This window comes from Martes martes (assembly GCF_963455335.1).
Source record: "Martes martes genome assembly, chromosome: 7".
Classification (NCBI taxonomy): Eukaryota; Metazoa; Chordata; class Mammalia; order Carnivora; family Mustelidae; genus Martes; species Martes martes.
Genome location: NC_137894.1, coordinates 2,139,092 through 2,156,076, shown reverse-complemented (window position 1 = coordinate 2,156,076; position 16,985 = coordinate 2,139,092). Strand labels below are relative to the sequence as shown.

Sequence of the window (16,985 nt, the reverse complement as noted above, 5' to 3'; positions counted from 1 at the left end):
CCCTAGTCCTGAGACGAGCCTGCTGAGACTTGCCGGGTGCCTTCTGTGTGTCCCTGGCCTGTGGCCAGCCCTGCGCTCCTGTGCGTCCCCCGCTCCTGGTCCCGACGGAAGGCCACTCCTTCCCTGGGCTGGTCCGCACGCCTGACCTGGCGACTCGCCCGGCAGTTGGTCCCTACAAGATGGTGGGACCTGGGTGTGCCTCACCGGCCAGCCCGGGGGTGGCAAAGGCAGGATCCCGTGGAGTTACGCGGGGAACTCAGGCGCGTCTTCCCGCGCTGGGTCGCAGTGATCCTCAATGTCTGTTAAACCTGAGGAACCAGTCCGCCCGGTGTCTGAGACCTTGTCTCTGGGTGGGGCAGGGCAAAACTCACAAGGGGACACGCCAGGCAGCGGGCGGGACGCGACGGCTGTAAGCCCGCTGCTTCCTGGGATGAGTGGACCGGCGAGCTGGCGCCCACTGCAGTGACATCACACGCGGCAACGGCATGAAGAGGGCGCCCCGGTGAGAGTCCTGTGAGTTCACCGCCAGGAAACGGTCTGCCTCCTGCAGACCCTGGAGAAGCCACCAGATTCCACGTTGGCCCCAGTGCTCCCGGCCTGGGAGTAACTCGTTTGCGTGTTGTCCCCAGTCTCCACCAGTCACGGGGCTGGGGCAGGGCCGGGACGCTGCGGGGGCTGGTCGGGTGCTGCTGCTTGCTGCTAAGACGTCGGTCTGCCCTGAGCGGGGCCGTCAGGCACTAAGAGACGAGCAGAGGAAACATGTGCTGGTCCATACTGGCCCGTCGGTCTTTACTGAATCACAGAAAAGAAGGACTTAGTCTCAGCTCCATCGTTCACCAGCCTGGACGGGCCACTTGCCGTCTCCGGGTCTCGGCCCCCTCATCAATTCAGTGGCACAAAACCATGCCCCATAGACCCCCACTGTGACTAGCAAAGACCATGACTGCTAACGCCAGCCCGGTGCTCGGCTCGGGGTAGGTTGACTGTAGCAATTTCCAGTTTACCCGGCCGTATGCGTGCTGGTCCGTGCTGTCGGGACAGCTGCCCACACTTTGAGTCTCACCTGTGCTCCCCTTGGCGTCCTTGCCCCGTCACCCAGTTCCCCCTAGACCCCACCACCCAGTTCCCCCTAGACCCCCACTACCCAGTACCCCCTAGACCCCCACCACCCAGTTCCCCCTAGACCCCCACCACCCAGTTCCCCCTAGACCCCCACCACCCAGTTCCCCCTAGACCTCACCACCCAGTTCCCCCTAGGCCCCACCACCCAGTTCCCCCTAGACCCCCACCACCCAGTTCCCCCAAGACCCCACCACCCAGTTCCCCCTAGACCCCCACCACCCAGTTCCCCCAAGACCCCACCACCCAGTTCCCCCTAGGCCCCACCACCCAGTACCCCCTAGACCCCCACCACCCAGTACCCCCTAGACCCCACCACCCAGTACCCCCTAGACCCCCACCACCCAGTACCCCCTAGACCCCCACCACCCAGTTCCCCCTAGACCCCCACCACCCAGTTCCCCCTAGACCCCCACCACCCAGTTCCCCCTAGGCCCCACCACCCAGTACCCCCTAGACCCCCACCACCCAGTACCCCCTAGACCCCCACTACCCAGTACCCCCTAGACCCCCACCACCCAGTTCCCCCTAGACCCCCACCACCCAGTTCCCCCTAGGCCCCACCACCCAGTACCCCCTAGACCCCCACCACCCAGTACCCCCTAGGCCCCCACCACCCAGTTCCCCCTAGACCCCACCACCCAGTTCCCCCTAGACCCCCACCACCCAGTTCCCCCTAGACCTTGGATCATGTCTCCCACCCAACGACAACCAGCTTTGCAAGGGTTTTGTCAGGTAGATGGTGTTTTCCCCATAGCCCAGCAGTGGCTGCCCTCGCCTCGCACCTGGGCCGGCTTCCCGATAGGGTCCAGCAGAAGATGCCTCGGGGCTCCGAGGCAGGTTCAGAAGAAGGACCCCCGACCCGGCTCTCACTCTTGCCCCAGCCGCCATGTGTGAGGGAGCCCGGGCCCCGGGGCGAGGCCCCCTGTGAGCATCCAGGCTGACCGCTCCAGCTCAGGTCCCACCAGAAGACCACACCAGACTGACCCTCGGGGGCAGTGATCGAGCAGCCTCCCAGCTGCTCGGGCAGATGCCCAGGAGAGCAGCACAACCCGTCCCCACGTGGCAGATGCGTGAGAAACACAAACGCGGTACGCGGCGTGAACCATGGCACCGCTCCAGGACTCGGGGAGTCTGCCAAGCAGGACGTGGATTTCATACAACCGGGACACAGCCGTTTTATTTATAGCACCACAGTATTTTCTTTACGCTCTCTGTGCATCGTCTGTACGGGCCTCCCCGGTGTGACTCTGCCCTTCCTTTTGGGACCGCCCTCCGGCTGGGTGACTTCCCGGAAGGTCAGGACCGGGGCGGCGGCACCAGGAAGCACATCTCTGCTGTCCCCTGTCCGGGCGGGGAGTAGCAGTGACCCTGAGAATTAGCGCTTGTGAGCAGCTCTGTGCTTGCCTATGGGTCTCCTGCCCCTGCGGTCCCCTTGGCCTGATGGCTTTTCCTCCTGATGACGATCGGGACAGGTCCGTCGGGCAAGGTCTTGATGATGTTCCAGGCTTCAAACCGCGTGAGGCCCTGCATGGCCGTGCCAGCCAAGTGTAGGAGCTCGTCCCCTGGCTGGATCGTCTCGCTCTGCTCCGAGCCGGCCCCTGAGAGGAGGAGGAAGAAGATAATGGGTTGCACAGGTGACCGGGGAGCAAAGAAGGTTACCTCCTAGCGTCAGTCTCCGAGGAGCCGGGACGGCTTGGGAGGGAACAGGGTGCCCGTCCCTCAGCAGCCTGGTGGTGGGCCTTCGATGGGGCATCTCATCAGACGGTGACCTCAAGGTGGGCACGCCAGCCTCCAGCTCCGTGGCCCTCGGGAAAGGTGTAGCCTGTGTGTCCCCAGGGAAGGGAGGTTCCGGGCAGCCCCAAGCCCAGAGCCAGGTTGAGGAGACTTCCCAGATCCTAGAGGCCTGGAGAAGACCCCTGTGTCTGTGGGAAGAGGACAGAATCGTGTACGGCCCCCACCCTTTCAAAGGACTGTTGCTTTATTGTAATGGATTCCCCGTCCGTTTGCCACCATGAGATTCAGAAATAGTGACTAAAAGCTAATAGCAATGAGAATTTAAAAACTGCTCAAGTATTTCGGGTCCTTGTGCCCATCGGGTGTCCAACTAGCACTGCGTGGGGAGCAGTCGTCCCTTTGCACCTGCAGGAGTGCAAGCACTGGGGTACCCAGCCAGGCTCAGAGCCGGCAGCCCACCTTCAAACACTAAGAACGTCTTTCCCAGAGTTGGAGTAAATATGGAGTCCCGGGGAGCCCCCCGCCCCAGGGAGGCTCCTCGCACCCGGGTCCAGACACACCCCACAGCTCTGTGTGGATGAGGAGCCCCGGGCCCTGGGGGGCAGCGGTCACTCAGCAAGTGAGAGGCTGAGCTGGGGCCCGAAGCCGGGTCCCTCGACCCCTGCCCGGTGCTCTGCCCCAGCTCCCCACCCTGCTGCTAGGGCTCTAGGCTGAAGAGCCCTGGGAGCTGCAGGCCAGTCACGACGTTCACAGGGAACCCTGAATGACCCCCACTTTTGGCCAGCTTGTACCTCAACTTGTGATGAACAAAACGTCAGCGTTTTGAATAAAACAAGAGCTGAAGGGTCCAGGAGTCGGGGGAGCCAAGTGAGGCTGGGTGTGTCCAAGTGGAAAGACCCTGTCCTTATTTTAAACTTCGATATCTTGTTCATTATGGATTTTGTTTCATTTTAATTCTTAGATCTAGCGCATTGAAACTGGCTACTGAGGGTTTGGGGACCCCCTTCAGGGCCATGTCCCGGGCTGTGCCTCTCTGACCTCACCCTAGTTCTGGGCCCTGCGTGGCTGAACCAAGCCCAGGGCTCCAGGACCCAGCGAATGAGAAGGGGCCAGGGGATGTCCCGAGGCGAGAAGAGAAGGTAGAAAAAGCAGAACTGAGTCCCTGAGTGGACTGCTTGCCTCCAGGAGAGCGCAGGGTTGTGGGAAACCAACGTGGCCTAGGAGGTGCCCAGAAGCCTTGTGAGGGCCCGGCCCGACCCCCGCAACTGGAGAGAGCGCAAAGACGCAGACGCACACCACACCTTTGAAAATCCGGTTCACGGTGAGAGGCTTGTCCCCGAGCAGGGAGCCCTTGCCGCCCTCCAGGCTGAAGCCCAGCCCCGCGGAGGTCTTCTCCAGTGTCACCGTGTGCACCGTGGCCTCTGCTGCGGGGGACACACAGGGACGTTGTTAGGGACGCCCTCCTCTCCGGGCCAGGCCGCCTGCCCGCCTCGCACCCGTGCGCATGCACCTGTGAACACAGACACGCGACCCCAGCAGCGTGCCAGGCAAGCCACGCACGATCGAGCAGCCCCAGCAGCCCTGGCCCCACGTGGCCAAAGGTGGTGTGACCCCCAGCACCCCCTGCAAGCTTGGGGGCACTTACTGGAATCTGCGGAAACGTCGCTGGCCACCGAGGCTGACGTCGTGGAGTCCGAGGAGGAGTTCAGGTCGGGCATGGCCTCCGGAACCGGCTTCCTGGTGACGATCACAGCTTGCCTGGGGTCCCGAGCTTGGCGGAGGATGGCCAGGGCATCGTTGTGTGTGGCCCCTTTGAGGGACTTGCCGTTGATGGATAGAACCTCATTCCCCTTCTGAATAGTTCCCTCCTGGGAGGCCAGCCCGTTGGGGAACACTCTGTGAACCTGCACAAACCAACGGGAGTCAAGACCCGGGAGTCCGCCGGGGTCGGCTCCAGACTCCGGCGGGAAGAGGATCCGGACCAGGGGGTCAAACCTAGACACGCAGAGCAGAGATCCCCAGCCAGAGTGGTCAGACCCGTCCTCAGAACCCTTCCTAACACAATGCCCTAGCCGATCCCCGCAATCCTAGTAAACAACCCCAGTTCACATCTCTTGCCTTCCCTGCTCGGCAGCGCCTCCCAGAGTGTTTTTCCCGAAGCACAGATTCTGTGCCTCATGCGTGGGCCTTGCATAGAAAGGGCACTAAGGTCTGGGTGAAACGGAAGGTCTGAAAATGTCTCCAGTTTGTCGGAAGAGTATTAGAGACTCAGCAAAGCAAATTTGCACTGTATTTCTGGAAGAACACGCAGTGATCCCCGAAAGCGTTTCGGCAAACAATCCTTTTTTTCCCCACGCAGTCCTCAGGCCCCGGTTTTCCGCAGGATGATTTTTTGAGAAATGCTTTTCTGGGACGTCTGGGCATTTTTAAAGCTCCTCCCCCAGAAATTCTGATCCAGAATTTCTATTTTGCTGAAAGGGGACCCCTCCCAGTCCCCTTTCAGCAAAATAGGTGGGGTTTTTAAAACAGCTCACGTCTTGGCTCTGCCTCTTTAATGAGGTCAGTTCTACCGTGCACAGCTAGGAGGGACTGTGCGACGGCGTGCAGGGCTGTCACTGAGACGTGCCGCAGCATCGCGCAAACCAGGCTCTCGGTTTCTCTTCGTTATTTTGGTGTCCGAAAGATTCTGTGTCGAAGTCAGATGTGGCGAGGCTCCCCAGGCTCTGTAGGAGACCCAGGTACGAAGCAGAAGTTCTGGTGGGCATCTCTGTCCCCTGCCGGAGTCCCTCCCTGTCCACCCCTGCTCCCTGAGTCAGGGGGAAGATGGTTGACACAAGCCAGGGAGTGCCCAGCACGGCCTCGGTCATGGACGGTGCTCAGCATTAGTTCTCTTGCGACAACGACTTGGGAAAGGAAAGGACGCGTTCCCACCCAGTGGGTGAGAGAGGGAGTCCGGCGCATATGCCCGGCCGACGTGCATTGTCTGTTTGGTGTCCAGGGAGGCTGGCTGAAGGGGACGGAGACAGGTCGCCCCTCAGGGCAGAACCCAGGATCCCAAGGGCTCTTCTCACAGGCCCGGCTCTCACTCCTCCTCAAACGGAAGGTCAACCGCACAGCCGGGGGCTCTTTGCAGTCCGGGGCTGCGAGCTTCGAGACAGAAACAGGTCCTGGGTGGTTTTCAGTGCTTTTCTTGTGGTCGAGAGCCTGCTTCAGCGAAGGAAGTCACCGCTCACCCGGGGGCGGCTCTGGCCGGGCCGGTCGGAACAGCCGAGTCACCGGCGGGAGGTGGGTGTTCCGTGCGGGGGGGTGGCGAGCTGGAGGGTCAGCCTCCAGCCGGGCAGGGGAGCATGTGCGCCGCACCAGGAGGCCCTGCGACCACCCAGCTGTCACGCGCAGGTGTCCGGTCCCGGCTGCGCAGCCTTCCACGGAGGCCCGGAGACCATAAACCATTCCTGTCTAAATGTCCCGTCGCGAACAGCTTCCTGGTCTCCTTGTCCAGAGCAAGAGACGTTGAATAAAATCTGCTTCGAATTGGTATTGTTGACTTGAAATCCACACAACACACAATGAGCCACTCTCGGGGGCACGATTCAGTGACATTCGCTGGGTTTGCTGTTTTTTAAAATGTCCCCTTTGAGCCGAGAAATTCTGGCCCAGCGGTCCCGCTGTGGGGCTGAGACACCTGGGAGTTTTTATTTATTTTTTTTCATTTCCACAAGTGATTCAGGTTCCCTTGGCGTATGCAGGTTGTCTGGGGTCCGCAGAGACCTTGCTTGTTCAATGAAGGATCGCGATGAGGGTCGAATGTGCAGTCACGTAGGGTACGTCACTAGGCTTCTTATAGAGGGTGGGGTCCCCACAGCTCCCCTTTACGACCCTGCCCGGTGGCTGGGCGCCAGCCATTCGCTCGTCTGAGCCCCAGAGTGAGGCCCTCCCTGGCAGGCGTCCTCTCCGCTGGGGCCGTCGCCTCCGGCGCTCACGCCCAGCCCTGGGCCACTCACCGTGATCACTTTGTTTTCTAGATCCGCTCCTCCTGCCAGGCTGAACCCGAGGCCGGCCCCTTCCTCCTTGTGCAGGACGGTGACGTGGATGTTGTCTAATAGCTGTGGAAGGAAACACAGCTGTTAAGGACGTGCACCACGCCAGCCCCAACAGTCTAAGAGCCACGTCAGGCTCACTCCGTCCCCGAACCCAGCAGGGCCACAGGCCAAGTTCAAGCCTTTCCTCGAACCCCGTCCATCACCCGACCGGGAGCACTGTGCTTTCTGGAGTCGTGGGAACTCGAGCAGGGAAAAGGCGCGTGTAAAGTAACAGGCACCCCCCTCCCTTTTCCTCTCCTGGCTGCCCCACCCCACACCCGCAACAGGTTCAGACAGGGCCGGGTGCCGCTAAGTCGACTGGAAACCCGGTGCGTTGGGGAGCACAGCTCTGCCATTTCGGTGTGGGGCGAGGCCAGCCAGGGGGCTGCAGGGACGGCCGGAGGTCGGGACTGGTCCGCGCAATTGGCTCTGCTGCTGCCCTCTTCCTCCTCCTCACCGGGCACCGCCACACGCGGAGGAGCTCAGCCAGGTCCCAGCCGCAGCACACGCGGGCGCCCGTGCACACACACGTGCCCGCAAGAACACACGCACACACGGCTTCCCGCCGTGGGCTCACAGGAGCGGAAACAACCCCTCCGACCGTCTGAAATCACAGACACTCTTTCTGGTCTTGACCTGAGGCCTCAAGCTCAAATGCATAGTGACCGGGGGTGGGGGGTCGGTGCGGGGAGGAGGGGGCGTTGCAGGCAGATCCTTAAAGGAGCAAACCGGACCGACTGAGGCGTTGCAGGGTGACGGAGCCGCTGAGAACCAGGGAGCCCGGCTCCCCTGCGGCCTAGCCACGCAGACCCAGGACTACCCAGCCACCCCCTTTCAACGAGGAGAGAAGCCCGACCACCAGCTATCAATTCAGCTCTTTAGAACATAATAGTTTAACAGTCTCCACGCAGACCAAATTCAATACACCGGCAGGCCCATGTGGCTCTCGGGCCACCACTTTGCCCCTCGGTGCTAGGGAATGACCCTGTGCCAAAGGGCTCCCTTGCTCGGACACCATGAGAGCTCCTGGCGTGCAGCTGACCTGTGATACCTGTTGGGAGTCCCCGAGACCCAGAGGGATGGGGGCACCACTCCACCCCCCTCTACCCCAGCACTGGCCCAAATCTCCCCACTTTGACCCAAGTATCAGGTCACCTGCCCTTGCCCAGCACAAAAGCAAGTGGCCTCCCAGGGACACCCTAGACAAGACAGCTCTTTGTTTTTGATCCTGTCATTCTGTGTGAGTGAAGCCCTGGGGGACAATGGTCCTGGGTCCGGGAGACAAGTGAGTCACCGCCCAGGGCGTCTTGTGTTGGCTGGGCTGCGCCAACGCCCTTGACCTTGGGAATTTCAGCTACGAGGCCTCCTTAATGCTTTTACCCCAGTCTGGACGATTCTGAGGCAAAAAGTCCTTGCAGATCCGGGACGACCCAGGAGGGCCAAGCCCGTGAGCCCGTGCTCACCCGGGCTGAGCCGCCACTTCCTCTCCTCCCATCTTGGGAGTGTGCTCAGAAGCAGATGGGAAGTGGGACTTTCACAATGACTTGAGTGACATGGGGGGCCCCTTGCGAGCCCTGGGAGCCGTCCCTTCCCCCGTGCAGGGGAAGTCTCCGGCGTGAGAGCGCGCGAGCCAGGCCGCTTACAACAGCGCGTTCCCGTTAACACAAGCTTGTCCCTGGATACGCACGCCCGGCAGCCCGTGGGACAGAGACGGGGCACGGAATTCAGAGAAAGAAAACTCTCGCGCCCCACCTTTCTCATTTCCAGAATGGCTGGAAAGATGCAATAAGCCAGAGGTTTTCCAAAGCACTTTCTGAGCGGCCAAGCGTCCTTCGGGGCGGGGGGGCGGGTCTTACTGGGGCCAGTGAGGCGATGTTCTTCTCCCACGGGGGCAGGGGGACCCGCCCAGGGCCGCTTCTGCACCCGCTCTGTCCACGGCTTGGAGCACGGCTGTGGTCACTCTAAGCGCTCGCCAAGGAAGCCTACCTTCAACGTCGCTTCATCCAGAACCTTCACTTCCTCGATGAGCTTCTTCAACTCCTCGGAGCTCAGCAGGGAGATGACCGACTGGCCAGACTGAGGGGAGCCGTGGTCCCAGCTTTCAGCTTCCGTGGGCTCACCGAGCCCCTCTGTGTACTCTCTCAGCTCTGAAAGGCTTTCAGGGGGAAGCAGCACAGGGCACCCGTCAGAATATTACAGGAGCTCACGGTCACCGCGTAACCCTCTGTTCCAGGCATGGGGCTGGGCACCCACGCGCATCTGTCGTTTGATGGAGTAAGTCTGAGCGGGTACCAGCGTCCCGTCACTGAAGCGTCAGGACTGTGGGCGTGCGGAGGGCGAGCCCTGCTCTGTGCTCACGCGGCCGCGGAAGGCCCCGTCCGGGGGGCACGGTCACAGGTCGTGGCGTGTCAGACTGCGGGTCGGGGTGTGCAAATGTCAGCACCTCACCCCAGAGGACGGCAGGGTGGACGACTGGCACCAATGCCACGGTCGGACGGCGGCCACGGCGCCTCGCACACACTCACCCCTGCGCTCCTTCACCGTAGCCATCGGCACCCGCGCGTCCCCCGCTGTTAGCACCTAAGAACTACGAGCGGCACCACACAGCCAGCGACTGGCCTTCCTTTCCCTTTGGAACTGATTGGGATATTCTGTAGCTGGCTTTTTTTTTTTTCAGCTACACCTCATGTTTTCAGGAAACCGTGGTTTCAGCAAGAAGCCATTTCCCCGCCCTCCGACCGGCAGAGCTCCGCTGCGAGCAGGGGACGCCGTCCTGGGGCAGAGCCCACTGGAACGGTGAGCCTCGCCGCCGCGACCGGAGCGCAGCTTCTCCGCCAGAGGGAGCTCCCGGCCACCCCCACATCAGCCCGGCTCCCAGGAGCTACCCGCGGGTCGTCCGACTCTGGAGACCCTGCCCTGCAGGCGTGCTCCGGGCTCACGCGGGTTCCCTCCCGGGTTGTCTGCTGGGACTGGGACACGAAATTGAGGGTCGGTGGGTCTCCGACAGGTCTCAGCAGTCTGAGGGTAAGAACTAAAGCTGGGACATGCAGGGCGGTCCTAATTTGAGGCAGGACCTCGCCCCCCCGCGGGAGCCCCGGGGGACTCTGGGGAGCCCCCTGGTTTTTGGACCAGGTCCTGCCCACCTCCTAATCTCAGCTGAAGGGCAAACTGAGAGTGAGGAAACCAGACGTCCTAACGCCCAGTCCAGGGGCCGGAAGCCACGCGCAGAGTATGTGCGGATTCCTTCGGGGGTGACGGGGAAAACAGGGAGAGGGTCATCCCCTCCCGGCTCCAGTCGGGTCTTCCTGAGCAGGAGCGGGACATGTCAGATGTGCATTCATTTTCCAGACCCTCATGGACAGCTCACCGGGGACCACGAGCCCAGCCCCCCTCCCCAGCCCTCCCAGACCAGGGGTCGGGAAAAAGTCCTCCTTCCTACGGAGGGTGCGACGCCCACGCACGCCCCCCGGGAAAGAACAGGTAGAACCATCCCTTCGGGTACTGAGACATCGTAAATAAAGTTATACACAGTTATGAAAGAAGAGACGAGAAAGAACGGGAAGACGGACAGGAAGCCGTGGGGGGCCCTGAGCACACTCACTTGAGGGAGAAGCCCGTGTCCGAGGCAGGAGTGTCTGCAGAACTGTTCGCGGCTGGGGCGTCCCCGGCCGACGACGCGGGAGAACCCCCTTCCTTGGGGCTGCAGGGCGTCTGGCCCCAGGAGACGGACGACGGAAGGCACAGCAGGGACTTCATGACCGCCGACGACACTTGGCTGCTGATGGAGTAGAGCCGGCTGGTCTTCTCATCCAGCGGCTTCATCTCCCAGGACTGGGTCCGGGACAGGGGGAAGCTCCGCGCCCGCTGGCCCGGCATCTTGACGATGGGGCCCTGGGGCTCCTCCGTCTGTATGGACAGCAGCCTCGAGAGAGGGTCGGGGTCACGGAGGGGGGTTTTCTGACCCGACTGCCCTCCGGACAGAGGGGACCCTGACACACCAGGCTCACCGTTCTTGGAGGAGCTGGGGGAGCCCCGCGACAGCCGCTCTCGCTCTGGTGGCTGCGGCTCGACGGCGGGGGGAGCCCCTCGCCCCGAGCGGCCAGGACCCTGTCCTCCCTCTTGTTCCCCCGGAGCCTGTACTGCTTCCCCCCAGGAGGCCCGCAGGCTCTGTCTCTGGGCTCTGCCGGGCAGCGGAGAGGAGCCAAAGGTCTCAAAGGAGCTGATCCTCTGTTCGATGGAGGAGAAGAAGGTCCGAGGCGGGGGCCCCGGGCGCTCCCGGGGAGCCGGTGTCGGCTGGGCGGGGGAGGCTGTGTCGGGTAGCTGCCTCGGCTCCTGGGCACGCGTCCTCAAACTTTTCAAGCTTTGGCGAAACCAGGCCGGCTTGGGGGCCACGGGGGGGCCCTTCTTCACGGTGCCGCCGTCCGCCGACTTGTAAGCTTTGGGAGCACCGCCGGCGGCATCCAGCTTGGGCGGCGTCCCATCGGGGTGGCCCCGTACCCCGACTTCCTCACCCAGACCGACGCTGGGCGGCAGAGGCACGTGGCCGTGGTTCTCGCTCATGATGGGGCTGAACAGGTTTTTGATGCAGTCGGAAATTCGAACCCAGGGGTCTTCGACTGTGCTATCAAGGCCGTAGTCCATCCGAGCCTGCCTCTTAAGGAGAGGGTGCTTCACGGCGGAGGCTGGGGTCCCTGGGGAGCACATACAAGGCCAAGGCCGAGCATTACACCTCCGTCCCATTTTCAGGGCTGAGTAGCAAGGAGCCTTCTGCAGGGGAGTAGCCCTGGCTGGGGGAGCAGCTGCCCCCCTCCCGGCACCGTTCCCTGACGGCGAGGCCTGCAGTGCCGTGCCGACGAGCACTGCAGAAGCACAGTCAGCTTCTGCACGTTTCAGAGCTGGAAGGATCTGCAGAGACTGTCTGGCTCGACCTCTGGCCCTTCTCAGTCGTGCAACGTTCACACGGGCACGGGACCCCCCGTCGGCGACCCCCCCATCTCCTGACTCCCTGCTGCACTCCAGCAGCCGGCCCGCAGTCACCAAAGCAATGTTCTTACCTTTCCAAACTCAGAAGCCAAGGGTCACAGGAGGGCGGCCGTATTTGCTTTGGACCCCTCGTGTCATTAAACAGCACTGGGGACGAGCGTGCCTTCCGACGGGCGCCCCCCAGCTCTCCTCGCTCCTTAACCCACTTCTCGCTGCTCAGCATCTTACGTCATCTGTGCACCCTCCCCCCGGAAAGGTGGGGAGACTCCCTTACCCGGGGACAGAGGGAGGCCGGCCCCTGAGCACCAGCCAACAAAGACGCCAAGCGGCCGTGTGACCGTCCTGTGGCCCCCGGGTCCGATCTGGCCCCGGGTGCAGAGCGTGTTGCTCTGGATTTGTGTTCTGGGGGATGCGTGGTACCCGAAAGCAGCCCAGCGAGAGGAGCGCTGACCCCTGCTGTCCCCGGTCTCGGTGCAGGGCTTCTAGAGAAGCAAACCGAGGGAGCGTTAAGCCTCAGGGAAGCGGAGCTGCTCTGCACGGGAGACCTGTGGGGGGACTGGATTCCAGGCTTGGCCCGCGGGCCCAGGCCTCTCAGCCCGGCTCTGCCTTTGCCCTTGCTCTGCTGCAAGGGGCCGTCCGGAAGCTCCGCGGTCAGAGCCCGCAAGCCCTTTGCTCACAGGCGTGAGGCGCTCTTACGAGTGAGAACCCTGGTGTTCTGTCCTGTGTTCCTCAATTGGGGTGACGAGGGGGAGGGAGCATGGAGGAGGGGAGCCCGCCGCAGTGGGACACCTGCTCGGGAGAGATGGGCCGGATGTTCCCACGCATAACCCACCCCCAACTCTCCGGGAGCTCATGTGCTCTCCGTGGAGCGTTTCTCCGACAGGCATGTGGTCTGTAGCCACAGCTGGGAGCACCTCGACGACCCGAACGGGTTTGTCTGTTCTCTGTCCCGCGGTCCCTCCCTCTCTCAGCACCTAGCCCGAGCCCCAGAGAGCAGGCATTCAACACAGGTTGGGGTGACATGTGAATTTCCACACCCCACTAGTGAGCGACAGAGGCTCAGGAGAGCAAAGGAAGTCGCCTGGGGGGGCAGAGCCCGGGGTCCCAACCCCGAGTCCTATGCCCTGACCCCACATCCAGCACATCTTCACATCTCAGCGATTGCAAGGGGGCGGGGGGCACGGTCACCCTCCTGGACACAGCACCCGCCAGCAAATGCAAGGCTGCTGCCTCAGCCGGAGGCCCGTAGGACACCACATGCAAGAGGGCGTCCCCCTCTGTCCCGCGGCTGACTGTCCTGACCGAGCCCCTCCGTGGCATCGCTGGTTGGACCATAAGGTCCTGCCCCCCACCCCGAGCACCTCAGGGCTCCTGCCTGTTCACCAGCCTGTGTCCGGCTGCCCCGTTGGGCACAGCCCTCCATCCCCGGCACCAACACACATCCTTGCCTCGGTCCTGGACCTTAACCCAGAAGGTCCTTCCTTCCTTTGGGAAGCCGGAGCTGAGAGCCTACCTGGGCTGCCTCCTCTCCTCCCGGGCTCTGCCTCCGAGGAGGGCGCCGTGGGCGGGCCGGCCGCAGGCCCCGAGCAGCAGGCAGGGGCGCAGGGGACTCTCCCCGCTGTGTCTTCCTGCGGCAGCGTCGGTGGCAGCCGCTCTCTGGCTTCCTGTGGTGTAAACAGGAAGGGAGACCACGTGAAAACGGTGGCCTGCAGCCGTGAGAGGCCAGGCGCACGCAGGCTGGCACCGGAGAACCCGCGCCCCGCCGCTCCCCCGACGGGCTCCCTGGCAGCCCTGTGCACCGGCCCCTTCCTCCCCAGGGCTGCCCGCTCCCCAGAGGCCCAGGGCGCCGCACAGACTCCAGGGAGTCCGTGTCCCGCACAGAGCTCCTCCTGGCCGGGCGTCAAGACCATGGGTGCCCTGAGACAGGCACTCGGGGTGGGGAGGGTAGCTGCCTCCAGGTGAAGCCCTGGCCTGGGAAGGGGGGAGCAGCAGGCTCCTGGTCTTCCTGAACGTAGGGTTCGGACCCTCGGAGCCAAATGCGTGTCAGTCACTTCCCGCACGGCTCTCCATCACAAGCGTGCTTCGGGGACACCAGGCCCTCGGGACCTTCGCCCCACTGGCCCTCTCCGCACCTGCTGTGGCCAGGTCAGTCCCTGGCAGGCGTGTTCTCCCCACCGAACCCGGGATGCGGCCTCAGGCTCCTTCCTTACAGGCCCCCACCGAACCCGGGATGCGGCCTCAGGCTCCTTCCTTACAGGCTCGGACCAGCCGGACCAGCCCCAAGCACCCGTCTCCTGCTGGCCTGGGGTTTGCATTCCCGCAGCACACACCAGAGGCCGCCGGGGCCCCAAGGAAGCAGACAGGTGAACGAGGCTTCCTAGAGAGATGCTTTCTGTCTGGTCCTTGAGCAAAGAGTAAGAACGTCCCAGGCAGAGAAGCAGAAAAGGAGCGCTCCAGCGAGCGGGACACAGTGAGAGGGACAAGCGTGACGCCAGCCCAGGCAAGAAGAAGAAGGAGTAGGGCGGCATCATCACCGGGACCCTTCCGTGTGGGCTCATGTGCAGGTGCAACACTTGACGGCGCTGTGGTGGCCCCGTGTCCGCAGAGGAAGGAAAAAAGGGGCAATAAATGCACCGTTTGGGGCCAACCCAGAAATGGCAGATGTCTGTGGCCCGAGGTGAGCATCTCTGTTGGCAATCAGCATTCCCTGACAGAGGGCTCCCGGAGCTAGAAGTGTGTTCACAGAGCCTCGTCCCCCCCCAAGGTCCCCGTCAGAGACCTTAGCTTGGGGACAGCGTGTGGAAACACAGGGAGACCAACCAACCCAGGAATCCCTGGGCTCCTCGAACTAGTCCTTTGAAGAAGCAAGACTTGGCCGTGGTATCTGGAGCTTGAAGTACTAGCCCAGGGGTGTCTGAGACCCTCATCACGCAGGGAAAATGACAGGGGGCTAGGATTCAACGTGGCTCATTCGGGAGCTCCGTGCGGTGACATCCGTCTGTATCCATGAATTGCGGACACTCTTACTGGCTGGCATAACCACTAGTCAAAGCAACTTTGCCTCTCAGAACAGACATGAACGTATTTTGTTGTTTCGTTAACACACCTGCTATTATTAGGGGTTTTTTTTTTCCTTAATTAGCCCTCGAAATAAATCCAAGTCGACTCAAATTTTTCTGGAAGCGACTTCGAGCTCCTTCCCTAGCACCGCGCTCGGTGAGTGAGGGAGAGAGAGGGGGAAGGAGAAAGGACAGACGCAGGGGCTTACAGGCTAGACAGTGGGTTTTCCACCCGAGTGATGGTCTGAGCTGATTTTCTAGAAGGGAAAGAACTGGTCTTTTGCTGAAGGAACTATCCCAAGAGTCGTTTCGGTTGTGGATCTGAAGTTCCTGTGGGTCTCGGGTTGGGAAAGATTCGGGGCTTACCCTGGAGAGAAAGGCTGCAGGGGGACTGGGAGAGAAGGGGGAGGCAGAGGGAAGGATGGGGCCAAGCAGAGACCCGACCAGTGGGAAATGCCCAGGAAGGGTCGAGGAGACTCGAGGAGGGAGGTCCAGCTTTACTTCTTGGTTTTGTCCTTTGTCTGCGACTCCCACTCCCAGTAAAAGTAGGTCCTGTGGCTTGTGCCGCTGAGCGGGGCCTGCCGGCCACGCGGGACTGAGCAGAGGCACAGAGAAAGGGAGCTGCGGGCAGGGTTGGGGGAGGCCGGACAGCGGACCCCAGCGGACCCCCGCCCAGGGAAGGCTGCTCGGAGGAAGTGCCCAGGCCCCAAACCGCTGCAGGCCCTTCCTGCAGAAACCTCGCCTCTCCCTCCAGCCAGCTGGCCTGGGGACACCTGCATCTAGGGCCTGGCTGAGCCAGGAACCCCCAGGGCATCCCCAGGACACCCTGCGGCCCCGCAGACCTCCTCCTTCTCTGAGTCTGCAGGAACGAAGCAAAAAGCCCGGCTTCCAGGCCTGCCTGCTCCTCCCTCGCCCTTCCAGCCCCGCAGGAAAACAGCATTTGCTTCAAGCCCAGACCCACCGTGACAAGCCCTCGGGCGCAGCGAAGCGGCCACATCCGGCCTCGTCTGCAGGGCCTGCTTCCCTTCCGGCACCGGCACCGGCTTCCTCCTCCGCCGCCTCCCCCTCCTGCTCCCAGCCCCCCGCCCCCGGCCCGGCTTCCCACCCCACCGCTCTGGCCTCTTCCCCTCCTGCATGGCCACCTGGATGACAGGCGGTTAGGGGGGTGTCCCGGGGTCCCCCTGCCACCTGCGTGGCCATGGCCGCTGCAGGGGTCCGGGGTGTGAAAGGCAGCCGGGCCGCGGGCAGAGGGAGCTGGAGCTCGGCCGCGTCTTCATGACCAGCCCCCTCACCCCCAGCGGGGTGGGGCCGAACCAGGCCGATGCCCGCGTGGCGCCAGCACAGCACAGGGCCTGGCATGAAGACGATCGCGCTGCGGCCGCCGGCTGGCCTCAGGGGCCTTCCTCTCGGGGCGGCCCGGGCGGCGGGGGAGGGACGCCGAGGTCGCGCACAGACGTGCGGGAGGGACCATCCCAGCCGCAAACCCACGCGCGCCTGAGACGCGGCTGGGCCTCGGCTTCATGGGTCCACTAACGAGCAGGGAGCCACCAATGAGCCCCGGGGACCAGGAGGGGAAACTGAGGTTCAGAGAACTCCGGTTCCCCGCAAACTCCACCCAGAAGGACGTGGGAGTCGGGCGAGAGGAGCTGGCAAAGCCCCAGGAGCCGGGGTCTCGCCATCGCTCGGACCAACCCCCTCCGGAAAGCGGGGAACGAGCTCCGCGCAGAAGCCCCCCCCCCCCACCCAGGGGCCTTCCGGGAGCTCTGCTGGGGCTTCGTCAGCGCGAGCCCGACGAACGAGCCCCGTGAAAGCAGCCGGAAACCCCAGCGTGTTCTAGAAGGGGCCCAGCAGCCCCTCGGGCGGCGTGGGGTCTGGGTTCCGGGCGGCCCAGCTCCGACTCTGCAGTCAGCCCGGAGCTCGCCCTGAGGGAGCCGGAGACCCTCCGCCAGGGTGAAGGCTGTGGCCCGCGGTCAGGAACAACCATGCACGCGACCGAAACCAAACCAAC

At 63.0% G+C, this 16,985-nt stretch overlaps 1 protein-coding gene across 2 annotated transcripts in view; it reads right to left on the bottom strand.

Moving 5' to 3' along the window:
* Window positions 1–1,926: 1,926 nt before the first annotated feature.
* Window positions 1,927–16,985, bottom strand: part of IL16 (interleukin 16) — a 69,653-nt gene continuing 54,594 nt past the window's right edge. Inside the window, exons 12-18 of one of the 2 annotated variants that reach the window (XM_080809277.1) lie at window positions 13,432–13,582; window positions 10,537–11,626; window positions 8,922–9,090; window positions 6,858–6,959; window positions 4,502–4,760; window positions 4,158–4,280; window positions 1,927–2,720 (exon numbers count right to left, since the gene is read on the bottom strand). In XM_080809277.1, coding sequence (XP_080665403.1) covers window positions 2,527–2,720; window positions 4,158–4,280; window positions 4,502–4,760; window positions 6,858–6,959; window positions 8,922–9,090; window positions 10,537–11,626; window positions 13,432–13,582 — 2,088 coding nt within the window. In that variant the 3' untranslated portion in view covers window positions 1,927–2,526. Of the gene's footprint in view, window positions 2,721–4,157; window positions 4,281–4,501; window positions 4,761–6,857; window positions 6,960–8,921; window positions 9,091–10,536; window positions 11,627–11,989; window positions 12,125–13,431; window positions 13,583–16,985 lie in introns of those variants that run through there. The other variant, XM_080809278.1, reaches the window with a different exon arrangement.